The 20,827-nt window shown below is 41.4% G+C and overlaps 1 protein-coding gene across 1 annotated transcript in view; it reads left to right on the top strand.

Annotated features, from left to right (window-relative positions):
- Window positions 1–20,827, top strand: part of MCF2L2 (MCF.2 cell line derived transforming sequence-like 2) — a gene marked incomplete at both ends in the record, with an annotated part of 253,923 nt that overhangs the window by 194,613 nt on the left and 38,483 nt on the right. The window contains 4 exons of the mRNA XM_080804372.1: window positions 2,354–2,446; window positions 3,128–3,220; window positions 7,276–7,347; window positions 9,974–10,099. Coding sequence (XP_080660498.1) covers window positions 2,354–2,446; window positions 3,128–3,220; window positions 7,276–7,347; window positions 9,974–10,099 — 384 coding nt within the window. The remainder of the gene's footprint in view (window positions 1–2,353; window positions 2,447–3,127; window positions 3,221–7,275; window positions 7,348–9,973; window positions 10,100–20,827) is intronic.

The raw sequence follows: 20,827 nt of genomic DNA, 5'->3' as shown, positions 1-20,827 counted from the left end.
AATATTGCTCTGGCCAAATGTTTTCATCAGAATTTATACTCTGCAGAATCCAGGAAGATTCTACCCTAGAGCCCAAGCTCTATGCAGAATAATATTTGTCAATAGTTTACCTTGAGTTCCATTAGCTCTGAGATACGACAAGGCAAAATGGAAAGAGCACTGGGTGGGACTCAGGAAATGTATCTTCTTGTCTAAGTTGAGCCACTTGCTATCTGCATGACCTCATGTTAAGTCACTTAAACCCCTGGAGTCTCACTTCCCTCCTCCATACATTAGGTTTAATAATACCAATATGTAAAGTCATTGTGGAAATCTAATAAAATAGTGTATACACAAGGGTTCTACAAAGTAAAAAATGCTTTGTCAATAACTACAATGTATTGGGTACTCTGTACGTATTGGGCATTTGTTGAGAAGTTTCTATACATCATCTCATTTAATCTCACAGTAGTCATAGTTGACTGCTGTCGTGAATCCACTTAATATATGAGAAAACTGAAGTATAAGGAGGTTAAGTAACCGAACTTGGGCCATCTGGTTTGGAACTGACAAAGCTAGGAATTGAACCTGGACCATCCACCACCAGAGCCCACCCATCCTAATGCATAAACGATTGTGTGTGAATAGGAGTTTTTGGTAGCAATTTTTTTAGCCTCCTGATTTATTCTATAAGCTGGTGAGGATACCTGGGCACTTTCGTATGCTGCTGGTTAGTGTATATCCTTTCCTTAAGGAATTTTGGATTGAAGAGCAAGTTCAGGTCAACGGTTGTGTTTTGGTGCTTGACGGCCTATGTGTTCTGCATTGCTCAAAGCATAGACACAGTACCAAGGGGTGAGGATTTCAGGAGCACACGTTTTAGCTTGGCATCCACCGAGAGAACCAGGTGCCTCTGTTGCTGGGGAAGTTTGGGGAAAGGGGGCTGATTGTTTCACTGGGTGGACAGCTGGAGCTCCAATGTCTCCTCCAACTTTTATATAATCTTCTGGTGGTTAGTGTTGAAAGTGGTGAAACCTTAAATTCTTTCAGGAGCTAAAGGTTGATGTTTTTGTGCTCTGACAGACCCAATGTGGATGAGATGCCTTAATCAATTTGTAGTATTGTATAAGCCTGGCCTTCGGTATGGCAGGAGTGTTCCCTATGTGTAGGCTGCTCTGCTATGGAAGTCATTGAGTTTAACAAATATTTTTAGCACAGTGCCTGGCACATCAAAGGCACACAGGAGACAGTTCTTGAATGAATAAATAATGAACATATTGTTAGGCTCTGAGTTATTATTCTAGTTCCTTAACCTGTCTGAACAACATTTCTCAAGGGTCATCTCCCTTCCTTCCACATGCAGAAATGGAAAGAAATAGACATAGTTGAAGCTATGAAGAAAACAATAACCAATGTCTGCATGAAGGCCATCAAGAGTTGGCCTGAGAAAGATAGGGACACAGAAATTCACCAGGTTGCAGCCCCATGGGCTTCTCCATAGGGCAGTACAGGCTCTGTGACCAGCACACCTGCTGTGGTCCAGGTGTGAGGGATGGAGTGGATGAAGCCGGCAAGCTGACACCATAGGCTGGGAGTAACCTTTCTGGGGTATCGGTGGGTATGTGCCTACCTCTCATGGTGTTTGATGCAATGAGAAATAGGTCACACAGCACCTGGAATCTGTCTTGATCTCCAGCTCTGAGATAGTCATAATGTTTCCTGTCTTGCAGCCTAGTGTCTTAGGAGGAAGGTGATGTATGAGGCAGAGCCTGCTGCTTTGGGGGTGGCCCAAAGGACTTAGAGCTTTCTCCAAGCTGCCACATTTTCCTTTTGGGATGTTTCTATCTTTTAGTTGTCTCTTGGGGTTTTTTTCCCTGGGGTTGGCATCATGATGATCAAAATACAAAGACAGGGAGAGAGAAAGGAGGGGTTATCATCCACCAGCACATTTCCTGTCCATTTTGTCCCTTACTGCAAAGCTATTGTGGATAAAGACCAGAGAAGGAAAGATGAAGATTAAAACGTGCTCTTATGTGGTGCATAAACAATGAATCTTGGAACACTGAAAAAATAAAATCAAATTAAAAAAAATTTTTTTTAAAAACCCTGCTCCTGTTTATGAATTTACCAGAATCTTGCAGTTGTTCCCACAGCACTCTGTTCGTATCTGTTCTGTGTTTAGTGCTTTAGGTTGTTTAGAACCCTCTGTTTACCTTTCCATCACACAGTCACCCCAAAATGAGGTTATCATGCAGTTCCTCACACTGTGCAAATATTCAGGCTTGTTCAATATCTGAAGAATAAATGGTATCATCCTGTCCACTTACTGAAAAATGCTACCTGATTAATTTGTTCCAATTCTTTTTCCACTCAGAAAGAAGATCTGCAGATATATTTTAAATACCATAAAAACCTTCCCCGAGCGAGGGCAATCTGGCAAGAATGTCAAGACTGCACCTTCTTTGGGGTAATGTTGAGATCACAGAGTCTCCCACCCATGGTTTTCCCTGGACAATCTTTATGTGTGTCAGGTCTTTAAAGAAATCACAAGGCAGGGGAATCTGGCTTTTGAGTTTATGTTTATGAAAAGTCTCTCCTATTTTGAAATTACACGTTAGAAGTTTTGATGCGACCCTGGGTCTCTGTGGATGTGCCCGTGAGGAGCAGCTGTAGCCTGGTGAGCAAACCAGAGTCCTCTAGGACTCTAGGATAGGGAATTTTAAGAGGAATTAAGTCCAAAATGCCACACTCTGGGTCTCCTTGGAATGATGTTAGTAAGTCATCCCGTAACTTCTAGACTCAAAATGACCTGAATAGACACCTCCACCCCCAACTCAAACACAGGCTGCCTCTTTTTCAGGATTGAAAGTGCCCCACTGTCTTCTAGTGGACTGGTTTTCTAAAAGAAATAAATGGTCCTGCATCAAGAGTTACTAGCTGAGCCATCCTCTTTCCCTTTTCTTTCATTTGGCACACTGTTCCTAAGGCACCCAATGACTCAGTAACATACCAAGCTGGTAGATACAGCTGTACCTCCCCCCCACCCCCCACCAGAGTCTGTTTCATTTCTTGTATTGAAATGCTGCCTCTTTGTTCTTTCTGTGTGTTGCTGATTTTGCTTTACATTGTTTCTGTTTGGCTTTTAAAGGTATGCCAGCGCCAACTGGATCATGAACTCCCTCTTTTTAAGTATCTCAGAGGACCAAGCCAGAGACTTATAAAATACCAGATGCTGTTGAAGGTAAAGTCGATGCCTGTGCTGGGAAAACATGTGTATGCTATGATGCTCCTTTCCATAGACATGTAGATTTGTGACTTCGTCTTCCAAAGGGGAGGATAACGTCTCTCCTTCAGGTGTTTTCTGTCCTCCAAGTCTAAAGCAGCGTACCTCAGTGAGGAGAAAGACCAAAGAATCAGAGTTGAAAGGGATCTGGGAACCTGGCTAGTCCAACAGGCAGCCCTAGGCATGAATCTCTAAGGAGACTGGTTTGGGGCAGGAGAGGTCCTGGGGAGCAAGGGGTACGCCACCTCACTGCTGGCAGCTGAGAGGGTGGGGAGGCAGCCGGAGCCTCTTCTCTCATGTAAGGTATCTACAGGTAATGTATCACCTGCTCCATTTTACAGATGAGGCGAGGAAATTCCAAAAAGAGGTATGATATTCCCCAAAGTCACAATTTTCTGTGCATTAAAACAATGGAAAGGAGAAGGCAAAACTGGAGTTTTTTCTCCTTTTGCAACATTTACCTCATCCCTCGATTAAGATCTTTCTCAAGAGAAACATCACAGAGTGAATTTTGCTCTGCTGAACCCCTTCGTGGTTCTTTGTCTTTCTGCCAACAGCACACCTGCAGGAGAGCATTCCCAGACACCCCAAACAGGAGAGGAGGCTCTGTCAGGCTGCCTCCCCATATGTGAGCTGAGGGAAAGTTTTGGGCCACTTCTCCAGCTTGTGTTTTTGAATTAACTTTTATAAGCCGCTCTTGCCCAGTGGCTATTATCTCTCGAAACAAAACAAAACAAAACAAAATAAAACAAAACAAAACACAAGCACCTGCTGTTTACTGGGTACCTTCCCGTATGTATTTTTTATTTAATCCCCACAATTGGACGCACAGGAAAGGTTCTGGAGTGTGAAGAAACAGAGGCTCAGGGAGGTTAGGCTCATTGCCTAACATTCTGCCCTCAGAAGAAGTTGCCCCTTTCGGCTTTGCCTCAGCAGTCCCAGCCTCAGCTGGACCCGCCCTGCCGTCACCAGGTGTGGCATTCCTGGACCTCTTAGGCCTTGGTTTTTCTCATGTGTGAGGGGGGATATTAGAACCTCCTCCGGACAATTGCTGTGAGGAGCCCGTGAGTAATGCCCACAGAGAGCTGGCTCAGCGCTGACCCCCAGGAAGCTTCCTGAAATACATGGCTGTTTTATACATAGAGAAGCCACAGCATGTGGGAATGGGGTTGACCCCCACTGCTTGCCTGCACGAGTGGCCTCTGTGGGTGTGCTTCCATGCAACGCTCATGTAGAGCCTCACACTCCTCTGACCAACCCATCTTTCCTGTCATACGAGCTGTCCGAGTCCTACCATGGGGTCCGGTGAAGAAGGAGCGGGATGAGTGGGGGTCTTCACCCCCTTGGACTGGGTCCGCCGGGTACTGAAGTGCCCGAGTTTTCCCACAGAAGGGATGTTGCCTCAAGAGCGAACTTCTGAACCACACACAGAGGGCTACAGGGCGCAGTAATTAGAAACCCAGACTGAGGAGTCAGCCGTGCAGGGCGGGGATCCAGCTCTCATGCTTCCTGGCGCCATGAACTGGGGCAAATTACTTAACCTCTCTCTGCCTCAGCTTCCTCACTTGTAAAGTGAAGATAGTACTAGTCCTTTCCTGGTATGCTTTTTGGGAGCATAAACGAGATAAAACCTGATTAAAAGTAATTAGAGAATTTTGTTAGTTTCATCTCACTGAGGAAACAAGACAGAATCACTATAAAATATTCCTTGGGGATCTGTGTGAAACCATGGGAGGCTCTTCAAGGCAAACCAGTTTTTCCCATAGCTACGCTTGCTGCATGCTGGAAAAACAGGTCCCAAACCACTGGCATGCCTGTGAAGAAAGGAAGAACTTTGTAGTGTTCTCCACCCTGAGGGACAGAGCTCATTCCGCAGCGCCTACCATCAGCTTCTTTGGGAGCATGCATGTCTGACTGATGGCCTCATGGCTTCGAAAGGATTGTGGAATCCTGGTGTGAGAAGGCTTTTTCCAAGTACAAAAGAAAGGGAAGGGAATGATAGACTATGCCATTAAAAACAGACACATGAAAAATTGGGTGAAATATAATATTACCAAGATATGGAACAGATGGTCAGCATGCTTAATAATGAGCCCATAGAAGTTGTTAATTTAAAACGAAAACAAAACCAAAAATGATACCTATGAAATGCTTAATATCTTTTCTGAGATATTGTGAAAATTAACAGTTGTGACAGAGTTTTTTGAATACATAATGTACATAATGTCCGATGAGTCAGGACAAGCTGATTAAACAATATATTATTATTAGCATATATTAGAAAAAACCACAAAGATCATAGTGGAAATAAATGCATTTAGAGACAACAATAGTTTACTTTTATTGAGGTCATGATTTATGTCAAAGAGGCTAAGTGATTTATGAAAACTATCAAATTTATTTATTTATTTATTAAAACATTTAATTTATTTATTTATTTGAAAGAGAGAGAGCACAAGCAGGGGGAGCATTGGGCAGAGGGAGAAGCAGGCTCCCCACTGTGCAGGGAGCCTGATGCTGGGCTCAATCCCAGGACTCTGGGATCATGACCTGTGCAGAAGGCATACACTTAACATGACCTGAGCCAAAGGTGTCCCCAAACTATCAAATTTAATGTAGAGAATTTTTCTTACCTGGATTTTAAGAAGTGATGTGGAAAATGATGCATTATTTGTTTACAATAAATTTTGCTTATTAAAAGAAGGTTGTTCTAGAATAGGTGGTTATTCTGATTTCCTGTGTAATGCAACTCAAGTCATAGGAGTGATTTTTTTTTCTTCTTTTTTTTTTTAAATTTTTCTTCTTTTAAAAAAATCAAATAGACTACTATTAGAAAAAAGAACTAATAGGGAGAGGTTGGTAAAAGGATATAAACTTTGAGTTTATAAGATGAGTAAGGTGTGAGGATCTGATGTAAAACATGGTGATTGTTGGTAACAGTGTATTATGTAATTGAAATTTGCTAAGAGTAGGATTTAAATGTTCTTGCCAAAAAAAAAAGATAAATATATGAGGTAATGATGTGTTAATTAACTAGATGGAAGAAATCCTTTTACAATATGTACGTATATCAAATCATCATCATATATATTTTGAATACCTAACAATTTTATATGCCAATTTTACCTCAAAGCTGAAATAAAAAGAAAATAATAAAAAAATGAACAGAGGACATAGGCAGGTTACAAAAGAATAAATGTTAATAGCAAACATTTTTTTGAAAGTTCTACTTCACCAGTTATCTGAGAAATGCAACTTACAACAACAGATAGGATTTCTCTGTTGATTGAATTGGCAAAACTATTTGATTAAATGTTAATATTCCATGTAGGGTGGGGGCTCGTGAAACAAACTGACATATATTACTGGTGGGAACATAGTCCTTCTGTGAAGAACTTGGAAGTATGGATCAGAACTTTTAACATTGGGGTGTCTGTGTGGCTCAGTGGGTTAAGTCTTGAACTTTTGATTTCAGCTCAGGTCATGATCTCAGGGTCTTGAGATCAATCCTCACACTGGGCTCTGTGGTCAGCACAGTCTGCTTGTCCCTCTCCCTCTGCTTCTCCACCACCCTCCCCAAATAAATAAATAAAATCTTAAAAAAAAAAAAAAGAATTTTTAACGTTGACAATTTCACTTCTAGAAACTTATCCTTAGGGGAAAAAGAGCACAAAGATCTTTATTATAAAAAATTATTGAACCTAAATGTTTAACAGAAGGGGGGGATTAATAAATTATGATTTATCTACAGGATGCAACACTGCTACAATTAAAAAGCATGTGCTTGGGAAAATGTTCATGATATATTGTTGGGTGAAAAAAAACAGACTACAAAACAGTGTGACCAGTATGATTCTGTTTTGGAAAGAACTCTGTGCCATTCTTTCCCTCTTCCTTACGATATACAAATTTATGTACACCCTCAGTTAATTTAGCGTTGGCTGAAGATTGCACAGTAGTTTTCGTTGGCATTCTACTTTTTGATTTCCAACAAAGCTTTTGGGTTAATGCAGGGTCTGCTGGATTTTGAGTCTCCAGAGGATTTGGGGATAGACCCAGGTGACCAAGAAGAAGGTTTGGCTAAGGTACTGTATATTAAATATTGTTTTATATAACTAACTGTTAATGGTGTTTGTGTCTGGGTGGGCAAATTTATGGCAATTTTCTTTTTCTTATTTATGATCTTTATAATTTAAATCTTCTAAAATAGCATGTATCCTATAATTTATAGTCACCGAAAAAACAAAAAAATGAAAGGCAATTTCAAAGTGAGGTTTTGTAACAGGATAATCAGTAATATATTTTCTTTCCTCCACATAAAAATGTTTTAACAGGAATACAAAATTAAGTGAATCTGTAAAATGCATACATAAAACTGTAAGTAAATATGATAACATCTCTGCTGTGGTTTTCCTGCAGAGTAGGATTATGTATGATTTATATTTACTTGTTTGTACTTCTTAGTATATCTAATTTGCATACATTATACCCTGCTCGCCTCTAAGTGTGTTTGTGGGTGTGAATCCTAACACAGCCAAGGTTCCTTCGGAAGAAATGGTGACCATACCATAGTGGGAAGAAATCTGTGACTTAGGAGTGGGGTTTCTTTTAAATTTTCTGTAGGATATTCTGGTTTTAACAACAACAACAAAAACATAAGGAACAGTCATTTGCATGCCTTCTCTGCTCAGTGTATATGGCAGGGACTCCTTGAAATTAAGAGAAGCTCAAGACACAGGTAATAATTTTATAGCCTGGAGCAAGGGGAGCTCGGCTGAGTTAGCTTAATGTTTGTAAGGATGTTCCTGAGCCCTGCGTTACACAGTGTTAAAGGAGCTGCCTCCTACTTTTGTGGGAGGCGGTTAGCGGAAGGAGAGGGAATGGGAACAGTTGAGTCTCTAAAAGGAAACTGAGTTTTAAGTGTTGGGTAAAGAGGAAGACCCCTGATGTACGAACGTAATCCTTTATTAATGATGTTACAAAAAACTCAGTTGAGAGTCTGCTGTCTTCTCCCAGCACCTGGAGCATGTTTATATGAGTGAGAAGGTAAGAGAGAACCCATGGCAGATTGTTGAGTGGAGGCAGCGTGTTCTGCCCCATTCGTGGGCCCTGTCACTCATATCTCTGATCCAAAGAAGCTAATCCCCAGCGCTTAGGCAAGGTTCAGAGAACACACAAACCTTTGTGTACAGGGCACTGTAGAGGACAAAAAGAGGCGGTACTGGGGGTGGGGGTGGGGACAACAAAGATCTGTCTGCTCTTTGCTATAGGAATTGATGTGTTAAAGAAAAAAAAAAAAAGGAAGAAACCAAAAATTTTTTGTTGGTATTTGGCATAGGACAGATGAATACACTATGTAGGTAGCAGGGGAATAAAATACTGGAATTGTAAGCAGAAGACTTTCCCACTGAAACAATCATCCCTATTATGTCCTAAGTGTCTCCGTAGTAATAATTGGAACATTGGTCTCTTAAATTAGCAGTTACAGTGTTTGCACTCAGTTCTGAGTCTTCCTGGTTGGGAGATGCAGACCGTGTTGGCTTATCTCTTTAGTGTCTTTAATGGTGATAGACTGTGAGAAAGACTAGGGAAGGAGAAGAGGGAGGGAGGGCAGAGCTAGGGCGGGGTGTGGGGGTTCAACGTGGCAAATGCAACAGTTGTGGCTGCCACTCCCTGACGGGGCATGGTGGCGGGGGGGGGGGGGGAGAACGAGGCACAAGCAAGTCAGCTGCAAGAGAAAGGGAGCCCGGGTCGGCAGTAGAAAAGACTGTCACCCCGAACAACTCCCCAGTCTCATATTTTTGGAAAGCAGGTCACAACCAACAAAGAATCTGGAGTCGGATGGACATTGACCATGAGTCTTGAAGATAAGAAGAAAGGCAAAATATATCTGGTCGAGCAGTATAAAGTTTATAATTGAGCAAGCACATTCAGAGGGCTCATCTAATTAGCCACAGGTGGTCTCTGGAGTAGGGGAGAGAACAGAAAAAAGCCACTGGAACATCCTGAGCCAGCCAGGCGTTCCCCGCGGCTCGGCTTCGAGGGCATATATCGTCCTCTTCCCCAGAGGCCTGTTGCCCGAAGGCTAGAGCTAAGCACGCTTGGTGGCTGATACAATTTCTCATGGGTTACATTTTAAGCAGTATGTTGTTCTGAGGCACAGTTACATATGGCATTTACACGTTAGTCATGAGTAAACCTCCACATGGCAGCTCAGTCTCTGCCTCTGTAGGAGATTGCAAATATCCTTCTCTGGGATGGTTTTAAGTATAATTTCACCCGTAGGAATAGGACTTTCACATTACGTACAAGAATACGATACTCAGATATTACTTTTCAGTAGCTCCAGGGTTAGGGGTGTGAAAAAGAAGAGCAGCTTATTTAAAGGCTCTGGGTTTTTCATGCTTTAAAGGTCAGTATGTTTCTTACACAGCAGGACTATAATGTCCATGACTTTATGAACTTCATTCTTCATGAGTGCAACGTACAGAAAGTGTGGTCGACGATTTTGTGTGTGTGTATATCATATATGTAAACCAGCAAGTATCTTTAGCCACCATTCTTTGGAAACAGGGCAAGAGATCCATGTACCTACCCTCCCTGTCTCTGTCCTGGCTGGATCCCTGGCTCCTTTTTTCTGTCCTGTTTCCCCGGTTCACTCGGTTAGATGGTTTACCTTTGGATTTCCAACAAGGCATTTGGTTTCCACAGAATGGGCCAAAGAGGACCAAGGATTCCACATTCTCAGCCGAACTACAGCAAGCTTTGGCCATGTTGGAAGATTTGATCAAGTCCTGTGAGTTGGCCGTGGACCTGGCAGCAGTCACTGGATGTCCGGTATGGGCCATAGCAAGTGTGGAAACAGTTCAGCAAAAGACAGGCACAATATTACAAAGATAGGAGATGCTGTGGCAAAGGTAGAGACGTGACCTGTGGTAAAGGAATCTGACTCTGAGGAAGTAGCCAAAATTGTGCAATAAATCTGTGCTGTGGGAATCCAAGCAGCCTCTCAGTATTTTCAGGAGTCTTGGGTTGTACTCCTTGGGGTCCTGAATGTTGAGACTGACCCACACTCTGGAACAACCAGGAACTCAGAGGCCAGAACATGGATGGGCAGGGGAAGTTACTGAAGGAGTAATTTATTCTCTGACTCATGGCACTATTAAAAAACTAAAAAGATGCTCCTTCCTGCCTCAGATTTTCTCTATGCAAAGTCCTTTGAAAATGGGTCCTAGGTGAAAGTCTAACTCCATTTTTATGTCGCAGATCTCAGAAGAGGACTGACAAGGATATATTATACATTCAGTAATCCAAATGGTTGAAGAAAAATACCAGAAGAGGCAGTGCTGGGGAGTTGAGCCCTCTCAAGCCAGGCATGAGGGTAAACCCTGAGGGAGTCAGTCCCAAGAATTCTAGGCAGGCCATTTTCTGAACCATATGAGCTCCTTGGGACTGGGACATCATTATTATTTAGCTGGTTTTCACTGGGAGGTGCTCTAGATCTTGACTCAGGTGGATTAACTTTTCATCTTTGTCATAACGAATTACCACAACCTTGGTGGCTTAGAGCAGCACAAATGTATTATATTATAGTTCCATAGGTCAGAAGTACAACACAGTCTCACCAGGATAAAATCAAGGTGTCTGCTTTCCTTTGGGGAGGCTCTAGGACAGAATCTGTTTACTTGCCTTGTCCAGCTTACCAAGGCCACACACATTCTCTTGCTCATGGTTTCTCCTTCCATTATCAGCATTCTTCTTGACTCACATCATTCTGATCTTCTCTTCTGCTTCTCTTCCACTTTTGAGGACTCTGTGATTACATTGGACCTACCCATTCATATCCACGGTATCTCCCTATCTCGAAGTCATCTGATGAACAACCCTAATTCCATCTGCAACCTTAATACCCATTTGTCATGTAACCTGACATATTCTCAGATTCCAGAGGTTAGGATGTAGACCTCTTTGGAAGGCTATTCTGTATACCACACAGGAGTGAAGCATTTTGAGGATTAAATTTCAGACAGATACTTTTCCTTCTCTCTTTTTCGTTTTAATTTTTACCTGGTTTTAACATACTGTTCATTGAGGTCTGGGCAAAGAAATGACGTTTCTTTCCTTTCCTGGTCGTAAGTCAAACCATGCAAATTAATTAGGGACAAAAAAGAAACAAGCAAGCAAACAAACAAACAAACAAAAAACCCTGTGATCTTTTTATTTCCCTCCCTCCTGGCATTTTTCTGGCCAGCAGCTCAGAAGCAGCCCCATTGCCATCCAGGTGGTAATGCTGCTCCTGTCCCCTGGGACTCAAGAGTGCTCTCGGCTTACTACTGATGCATGATTCAGGAGGGTATTCATGAACTGCTGGGTATGTGTGGGAGGGGATCATTTTCTTGGTAATAATTTTTTCCTTCTTCATTTAAGGAAACTCAAGGGAGCCATTTGTTTAATCATTTTGGGACATCTTTCTGCTCTTTTTATCTTTAACATGCCTCAGCGACCCCTATTAGAGATCCATTTCCCTGAATCAAATGAGTGTCCCGGAAACCATTCACAGGGCAGGAAACTCCCAGTTATTATTCTGAGTGTAAGTATCAGAGGAGGAGGAAGTTATGAGAAAATAATTAGTAAAACGTGAGTAAATAGCAATCTACTCTAATTTCATTCCAAGCCAGCTTGCATACAAATGAGATGAACCAGCTTATTGAATTGTAGAGACTCTTTACATCAAATGCAAAGAACTTTTTCTCCCCTATGTCCTTGGAATTGCCCCTTTGACATAAACTCTATTTGTTGTTGTTGTTTTTTTTTTCACTAAAATTTTAACTTGCTTTACATCTAGTACATTAGCTACTTTACCCTGACAGTTTTGTATAATCCTACTGAATTATGGAAGAGCAGGCAGTGAAATTTTCCCTTTCTGATTCATGAGTAGATCCACAGAAATTTGAGTTAACTCCCCCAAGAACACATTGTGCATCAGCTTTGACCACTTCTTGGACGTCTCCTCTCCTTGTCCAGGGTGCCATTCATTCTCTGAATGCATTCTTCACTACTTTTGTTTAGAGTCTACTAACAGCTCAGTTGCTCCTAACTCACATCCAATGATCGAAAGATTCTTTGACTCAACTTTGTAGAACTTTATCACAAGGGGCTGAAAATCACATGCTGAGTGTGTGGATGAAACCAGAACTTAACTGTTAGTTTCTCTACTTGACATCCAATATTGACCTGGGTTTGAGAAGAAAAGACATTGAACCTGAATGGGTGAATGCATAATTAAAACAACTAGAAAAAAAATCCCTCCCTGATATTTACATTTTATTCCTGTTGTGTACACTTGGTTAGTTTTCCATTTAATTCAATCACAGGAACTTTAAAGCTTTTTTGTTTTGTGGAGCACCGAGATGTCATTTACCTCCCTCCATTTGAAAAAGAAAGAAGGAAGAAAGGAAAGAAAGAAAGGAAGTTAGTTTCCCTTCCATTCAATCTAACACATAAAATTGAAATATGTATAGGGTCCTTTTAAATCCTGACTTGTCAGGAACAAGGTCCAAAGTTGAATGGTAAAGGCTGAATTAAATATTTTTATTTTATGGAACAAATTTATGTCATTTAATAAATGAAGTATTTTTATCTCAAGTTTTATGGACTAAGCCCATGTATTTTATTTCTGATTTCATTCCTCACTTCCCTGAGCAGAATGTTGGCTGTGGAGGGAAGGCGAAGTAAATAACCTTAACGACTCTGTGGGATCGCCTGTGCATCCTTCCCTGCTCCAGGCACCTATGTCAAGAGTGGCTGTGAGGAGTAAATGACGATTAAGTCATAATAAAAGCACCCAGCACTGTGCCGGGCACCTGGGAGAGGCTGAATAAAGGGCCCCTAGGCTGACTCATTTGGATACTTGATCAGATTGGAAAGGAAGGAGCCCTTTTACTTCTAGTGATTATAGTCATAGGTTTCTCTGTCCTACAGCTTCTACTTTTTGTTTCTGGACTGACTTTGTGCTGATTCACTTACCCAGATGTTTCTTCCTCCTCCGTGCGAGAAGCATACAGCTCTGCCCCATTGTTGTCACCACCACGAATGAAAACCTGGGCATCCAAATGTGGCCTCTTTCTGGAGGCCAGCTTCCCCAGACACGCTCAGCCAGATCCTTCATTTGGCTGATGTAGTCACGTTTGAAATTCTTACACCAGAGCTCTTAACTACAAAATTCCACACATGAAAAGTGGTAACATGTACTAGTTTATTTTGCCATCATTTCCCATACGGAGGAGTCCGTCTGACTTTTCACTTGCTTATCTGTTTGGAGTAGCCAACACCCAGTGGTGTTGTATCTCTGAGTTCATATCCATTAGATTCAACACACACAAGTAATGGCCATCACTGGTGGAAAAAAAACGATTGTGGACATATTCTTTTCCTAAAGCTTCCATAATAAAGCTCCACAGTTCTGGAGGCTAAAAGTCCAAAATCAAGGTGTTATCAGGCCTTTGCATTCTCTGAAGCCTCCAGGAGAGAATCCTTCCTTGCTTCTCTCCTGGCTTCTCTCCTGACTTCGCCAGCAGTGCCTGGCGTTCCTTGGCTTACCGCTATATGACTCCAGCTTCTGCCTGTCTTCATGACTGGCTTCTCTCTCTCTCTCTCTCTCTCTCTCTCTCTCTGTCTATTTTCTATTCTCATGAGGACACCAGTCTTTGGATTAATGCCCACCCTAATCCAGTAGGACTTCATTCTAGCTCATTACATTTGCAAAGACCTTATTTGCAGATAAGATCACATTCTGAGGTCCCAGGTGGACATGAGTTTTTTTGGAGTCACTATTCAACCTAGTACTGGGGCATCACTGAATAAATTTCCTCACAGGGCTGAGATTTTAGCCTCATGTCTCCTCAGGCACTCAAGCCAGTAAATGAATAAATATTATGTGTCTGGGGGACATATATCTACAAGAGTCATGCATGTGGTTCCTGGTCTTGGGACCAACTGCAGTCTGATTGGAAAGAAAGGATACATATGGTTGAAAAGATGACCATAGGTTATCTTTGGTCTTGCTCAGAGGAACTCCACTCCCTCTGCCCTTTCCCTTGGGAGGTGGGGTTGCCTCCACGCATCCTGGCTGGTGGCAATGTGCATGCACCTGCCCTTCAGCAACACTGCCTGGGGCACGCAACTTCAGCCATTGCAAGATGGGGCTTGAGTATTGAGATATCCAATCCCATCACATGCAACCCTTCTTTTTCAGCTGGATTCAAAAGACCCAGCAGTTCCCTCCCGTGACCTTTAGTGATGATGGGCTTACTAGAATGGGTGACCATAGAGCCTTGGGAAGAGCCAGGCTCATGGAGGTAGGAATGGGACAATTCCAGGACCCATAGCAGTTCTAGGATCTTGACTTGGGAGAGAGTGGGGATTCTTACCTGTGTGCTCTGCCCGTATGCGCCAGGTATATCCACACACCTGCTGTCTTCTCCTCTTACCACCTGCTGTCCGGTTCTTTCCTTCTATCGGTGTCTTTTCCTCTTCCTCATAGTTTCTGGTCTTCTGGTGACTCACTTTCTTTGTTGCTCTACTGCCTTATTGTTTATTCCACCTCTTGCCCTCTTATAAAGCATCTCACAACTACAACTCCTGCTACTTACTGCCTCAGTTCCGACAGGGATCAGGTTGGCCTCTACGGTCAGGGGCTGGCCCCTTTCTGGATTCATATCCATTGGTCAACTGACACTACTGAGGTGCAAACAGTTATGGCTGCTAGAGGGAGGAGGAGGAGAGAGCAGAGGTGATAATGGCAACGTCACTGCCTAAGGTTGCCTCTTTTGCAGGACTACAGACAGGGCAGGTTCCTCTGCAGCCCATGGTCTTGGAAGACACCTTAACTAACCTTACCAGCCCTCCACAGGTCATTAGAGAGTGCACGCTGGGACTTGTTCCCCCTCCCCCATCATTCTGGCTTCATTTATTTATTTTTACTTTTTAAAAAATTTTAGACAACCTTTATCAATAAAAGATAATGAGATGCCTATATTTTATGTCTCTACTAATTTTATTTTAAATTTTATTTATTTATTTATTTAATCAGTCCTCCTTTTTAAATTTAAATTCAGTTAGTTAACATGTAGTGTATTTTTAGTATCAGAAGTAAAGTTCAGTGATAGTACCCAGTGCTCATTACATCACATTCCCTCCCCAGCCCTCCTCCCCCTCAGCAACCCTCAGTTTGTTTCCTATGGTTAAGAGTTTCTTATGGTTTGTCTCCCTCTCTGATTTCATCTTGTTTTATTTTTCCCTCCCTTCCCCTATGATCATCTATTTTGTGTCTCAAATTCCACATATGAGTGAAATCATGTGATAATTGTCTTTCTCTGGTTGACATCTTTCCCTTAGCATAATACCCTCTAGTTCCATCCATGTCATTGCAAATAGCAAGATTTCACCTTTTTGATGGCTGAGTAGTATTCCACTGTATTTATTTTTTTTTAATTTTTTAATTTTTTTTAATTTTATAAACATATAATGTATTTTTATCCCCAGGGGTACAGGTCTGTGAATCGCCAGGTTTACACATTTCACAGCACTCATCATAGCACATACCCTCCCCAATGTCCATTTCCCCACCACCCTCTCCCGTCCCCCCTCCCCCCCGCAACCCTCAGTCTGTTTCTTGAGATTGAGTCTTTTATGGTTTGTCTCCCTCCCAATCCCATCTTTTCATTTTTTCTTTTCCTACCTCCCCCCAAAGCCCCCCCCCGCCTTGCATCTCCACTTCCTCATATCAAAGAGATCATATGATAGTTGTCTTTCTCCGATTGACTTATTTCGCTAAGCATGATACCCTCTAGTTCCATCCACGTCGTCGCAAATGGCAAGATTTCATGTCTTTTGATGGCTGCATAGTATTCCATTGTGTATATATACCACCTCTTCTTTATCCATTCATCTGTTGATGGACATCTAGGCTCTTTCCACAGTTTGGCTATTGTGGACATTGCTGCTATAAACATTCGGGTGCACGTGCCCCTTCGGAGCACCACGTTTGTATCTTTAGGATATATACCCAGTAGTGCAATCGCTGGGTCATAGGGTAGCTCTATTTTCAGTTTTTTGAGGAACCTCCACACTGTTTTCCAGAGTGGTTGCACCAGCTTGCATTCCCACCAGCAGTGTAGAAGGGTTCCCCTCTCTCCGCATCCTCACCAGCATCTGTCATTTCTTGACTTGTTAATTTTAGCCATTCTGACTGGTGTGAGGTGGTATCTCATTGTGGTTTTGATTTGTATTTCCCTGATGCCAAGTGATGTGGAGCATTTTTTCATGTGTCTGTTGGCCATCTGGATGTCTTCTTTGCAGAAATGTCTGTTCATGTCCTCTGCCCATTTCTTGACTGGATTATTTGTTCTTTGGGTATTGAGTTTGATAAGCTCTTTATAGATTTTGGATACTAGCCCTTTATCTGATATGTCGTTTGCAAATATCTTCTCCCATTCTGTCAGTTGTCTTTTGGTTTTGTTAACTGTTTCCTTTGCTGTGCAAAAGCTTTTGATCTTGATGAAATCCCAATAGTTCATGTTTGCCCTTGCTTCTGTTGCCTTTGGCGATGTTCCTAGGAAGAAGTTGCTGCAGTTGAGGTCAAAGAGGTTGCTGCCTGCGTTCTCCTCAAGGATTTTGATAGATTCCTTTCTCACATTGAGGTCCTTCATCCATTTTAAGTCTATTTTCGTGTGTGGTGTAAGGAAATGGTCCAATTTCATTTTTCTGCATGTGGCTGTCCAATTTTCCCAGCACCATTTGTTGAAGAGGCTGTCTTTTTTCCATTGGATATTCTTTCCTGCTTTGTCGAACATTAGTTGACCATAGAGTTGAGGGTGTATTTCTGGGCTCTCTATTCTCTTCCATTGATCAATATGTCTGTTTTTGTGCCAGTACCATACTGTCTTGATGATGACAGCTTTGTAATAGAGCTTGATGTCTGGAATTGTGATGCCACCGACTTTGGCTTTCTTTTTCAATATTCCTCTGGCTATTCGAGGTCTTTTCTGGTTCCATATGAATTTTAGGATTATTTGTTCTATTTCTTTAAAAAAAGTGGATGGGATTTTGATAGGGATTGCATTAAATGTGTAGATTGCTTTAGGTAGAATAGACATTTTCACAATATTTGTTCTTTCAATCCATGAGCATGGAATATTTTTCCATTTCTTTGTGTCTTCCTCAATTTCTTTCATGAGGACTTTATAGTTTTCTGAGTATAGATTCTTTGCCTCTTTGGTTAGATTTATTCCTAGGTATCTTATGGTTTTGGGTGCGATTGTAAATGGGACTGACTCCTCAATTTCTCTTTCTTCTGTCTTGTTGTTAGTGTAAAGAAATGCGACTGATTTCTGTGCATTGACTTTATATCCTGACACTTTACTGAATTCCTGTATAAGTTCTAGCAGTTTTGGAGTGGAGGCTTTTGGGTTTTCCACATATAGTATCATATCATCTGCAAAGAGTGATAGTTTGACTTCTTCTTTGCCAATTTGGATACCTTTAATTTCTTTTTGTTGTCTGATTGCTGAGGCTAGGACTTCTAGTACTATGTTGAACAGCAGTGGTGATAACGGACATCCCTGCCGTGTTCCTGACCTTAGCGGAAAAGCTTTCAGTTTTTCTCCATTGAGAATGATATTTGCGGTGGGTTTTTCATAGATGGCTTTGATAATATTGAGGTATGTGCCTTTTATCCCTACACTTTGAAGAGTTTTAATCAGGAAGGGATGTTGCACTTTGTCAAATGCTTTTTTGGCATCTATTGAGAGTATCATATGGTTCTTACTCTTTCTTTTATTAATGTATTGTATCACATTGATGGATTTGCGGATGTTGAACCAACCTTGCAGCCCTGGAATAAATCCCACTTGGTCGTGGTGAATAATCTTTTTAATGTACTGTTGGATCCTATTGGCCAGTATTTTGGTGAGAATTTTCGCATCTGTGTTCATCAGGGATATTGGTCTGTAATTCTCTTTTTTGGTGGGATCCTTGTCTGGTTTTGGGATCAAGGTGATGCTGGCCTCATAGAATGAGTTTGGAAGTTTTCCTTCCATTTCTATTTTTTGGAACAGTTTCAGGAGAATAGGAATTAATTCTTCTTTAAATGTTTGGTAGAATTCCCCTGGGAAGCCGTCTGGTCCTGGACTTTTGTTTGTTTGGAGATTTTTTGATGACTCTTTCAATCTCCTTACTGGTTATGGGTCTGTTCAGGTTATCTATTTCTTCCTGGTTCAGTTGTGGTAGTTTATATGTCTCTAGAAATGTATCCATTTCTTCCAGATTGTCAAATTTGTTGCATAGAGTTGCTTGTAGTATGTTCTTATAATTGTTTGTATTTCTTTGGTGTTGGTTGTGAGCTCTCCTCTTTCATTCATGATTTTATTAATTTGGGTCCTTTCTCTTTTCTTTTTGATAAGTCTTGCCAGGGGTTTGTCAATCTTATTAATTCTTTCAAAGAACCAGCTCTTAGTTTTGTTGATTTGTTCTATTGTTTTTTTAGTTTCTATTTCATTGATTTCTGCTCTGATCTTTATGATTTCTCTTCTCCTGCTGGGTTTAGGCTTTCTTTGTTGTTCTCTCTCCAGCTCCTTTAGGTGTAGGGTTAGGTTGTGTATTTGAGACCTTTCTTGTTTCTTGAGAAAGGCTTGCACCACTATATATTTTCCTCTCAGGACTGCCTTTGTTGTGTCCCACAGATTTTGAACCATTGTGTTTTCATTATCATTTGTTTCCATGAATTTTTTCAATTCTTCTTTAATTTCCTGGTTGACCCATTCATTTTTTAGAAGGATGCTGTTTAGTCTCCATGTATTTGCGTTCTTTCCAAATTGCCTCTTGTGATTGAGTTCTAGCTTCAGAGCATTGTGGTCTGAAAATATGCAGGGAATGATCTCAATCTTTTGGTACTGATTGAGACCTGATTTATGACCCAGGATGTGGTCTATTCTGAAGAATGTTCCATGTGCACTAGAGAAGAATGTATATTCTGTTGCTTTGGGATGGAATGTTCTGAAGATATCTGTGATGTCCATCTGGTCCAGTGTGTCATTTAAGGCCTTTATTTCCTTGTTGATCTTTTGCTTAGATGATCTGTCCATTTCAGTGAGGGGAGTGTTAAAGTCCCCTGCTATTATTGTATTACTGTCAATGTATTTCTTTGATTTTGTTATTAATTGGTTTATATAGTTGGCTGCTCCCGTGTTAGGGGCATAGATATTTACGATGGTTAGGTCTTCTTGTTGGACAGACCCTTTGAGTATGATATAGTGTCCTTCCTCATCTCTTATTATAGTCTTTGGCTTAAAATCTAATTGATCTGATATAAGGATTGCCACCCCAGCTTTCTTCTGATGTCCATTAGCATGGTACATTGTTTTCCACCCCCTCACTTGAAATCTGGAGGTGTCTTCGGGTCTAAAATGAGTTTCTTGTAGGCAGCATATTGATGGGTTTTGTTTTTTTATCCATTCTGATACCCTGTGTCTTTTGATTGGGGCATTGAGCCCGTTAACATTCAGGGTAACTATTGAGAGATATGAATTTAGTGCCATTGTATTGCCTGTAAGGTGACTGTTACTGTATATTGTCTCTGTTTCTTTCTGATCTACTACTTTTAGGGTCTCTCATTGCTTAGAGGACCCCTTTCAATATTTCCTGTAGAGCTGGTTTGGTGTTTGCAAATTCTTTCAGCTTTTGTTTGTCCTGGAAGCTCTTTATCTCTCCTTCTATTTTCAATGATAGCCTAGCCGGATAGAGTATTCTTGGCTGCATGTTTTTCTCGTTTAGTGCTCTGAATATATCATACCAGTTCTTTCTGGCCTGCCAGGTCTCTGTGGATAGGTCTGCTGCCAATCTAATGTTTTTACCCTTGTATGTTACAGACTTCTTTTCCCAGGCTGCTTTCAGGACTTTCTCTTTGTCACTAAGACTTGTAAATTTTACTATCAGGTGACGAGGTGTGGACCTATTTTTATTGATTTTGAGGGGCGTTCTTAGCATCTCCTGGATTTTGATGTTTGTTCCCTTTGCCATATTAGGGAAATTCTCTCCAATAATTGTCTCCAATATACCTTCTGCTCCCCTCTCTCTTTCTTCTTCTTCTGGAATCCCAATTATTCTCATATTGTGTCGTCTTATGGTGTCGCTTATCTCTCGAATTCTCTCCTCGTGGTCCAGTATTTGTTTGTCTCTCTTTTGCTCAGCTTCTTTATTCTCTGTCATTTGGTCTTCTATGTCACTAATTCTTTCTTCTGCCTCATTTATCCTAGCAGTGAGAGCTTCCATTTTTGATTGCACCTCATTAATAGCTTTTTTGATTTCAACTTGGTTCGATTTTAGTTCTTTTATTTCTCCAGAAAGGGCTTTTATCTCTCCGGAGAGGGTTTCTCTAATATCTTCTATGCCTTTTTCGAGCCCGGCTAGAACCTTAAGAATTGTCATTCTGAACTCTAGATCTGTATTGATTAGGTCTCCAGCCTCCGGTACTGCCTCTTGTTCTTTTTTTTGAGGTGAGTTTTTCCG

The sequence above is a fragment of the Martes martes genome, assembly GCF_963455335.1.
Source record: "Martes martes genome assembly, chromosome: 1".
Taxonomy (NCBI): Eukaryota; Metazoa; Chordata; class Mammalia; order Carnivora; family Mustelidae; genus Martes; species Martes martes.
Note: the sequence above shows the minus strand (reverse complement) of the source record. Positions and strands in the feature narration are given on the sequence as shown.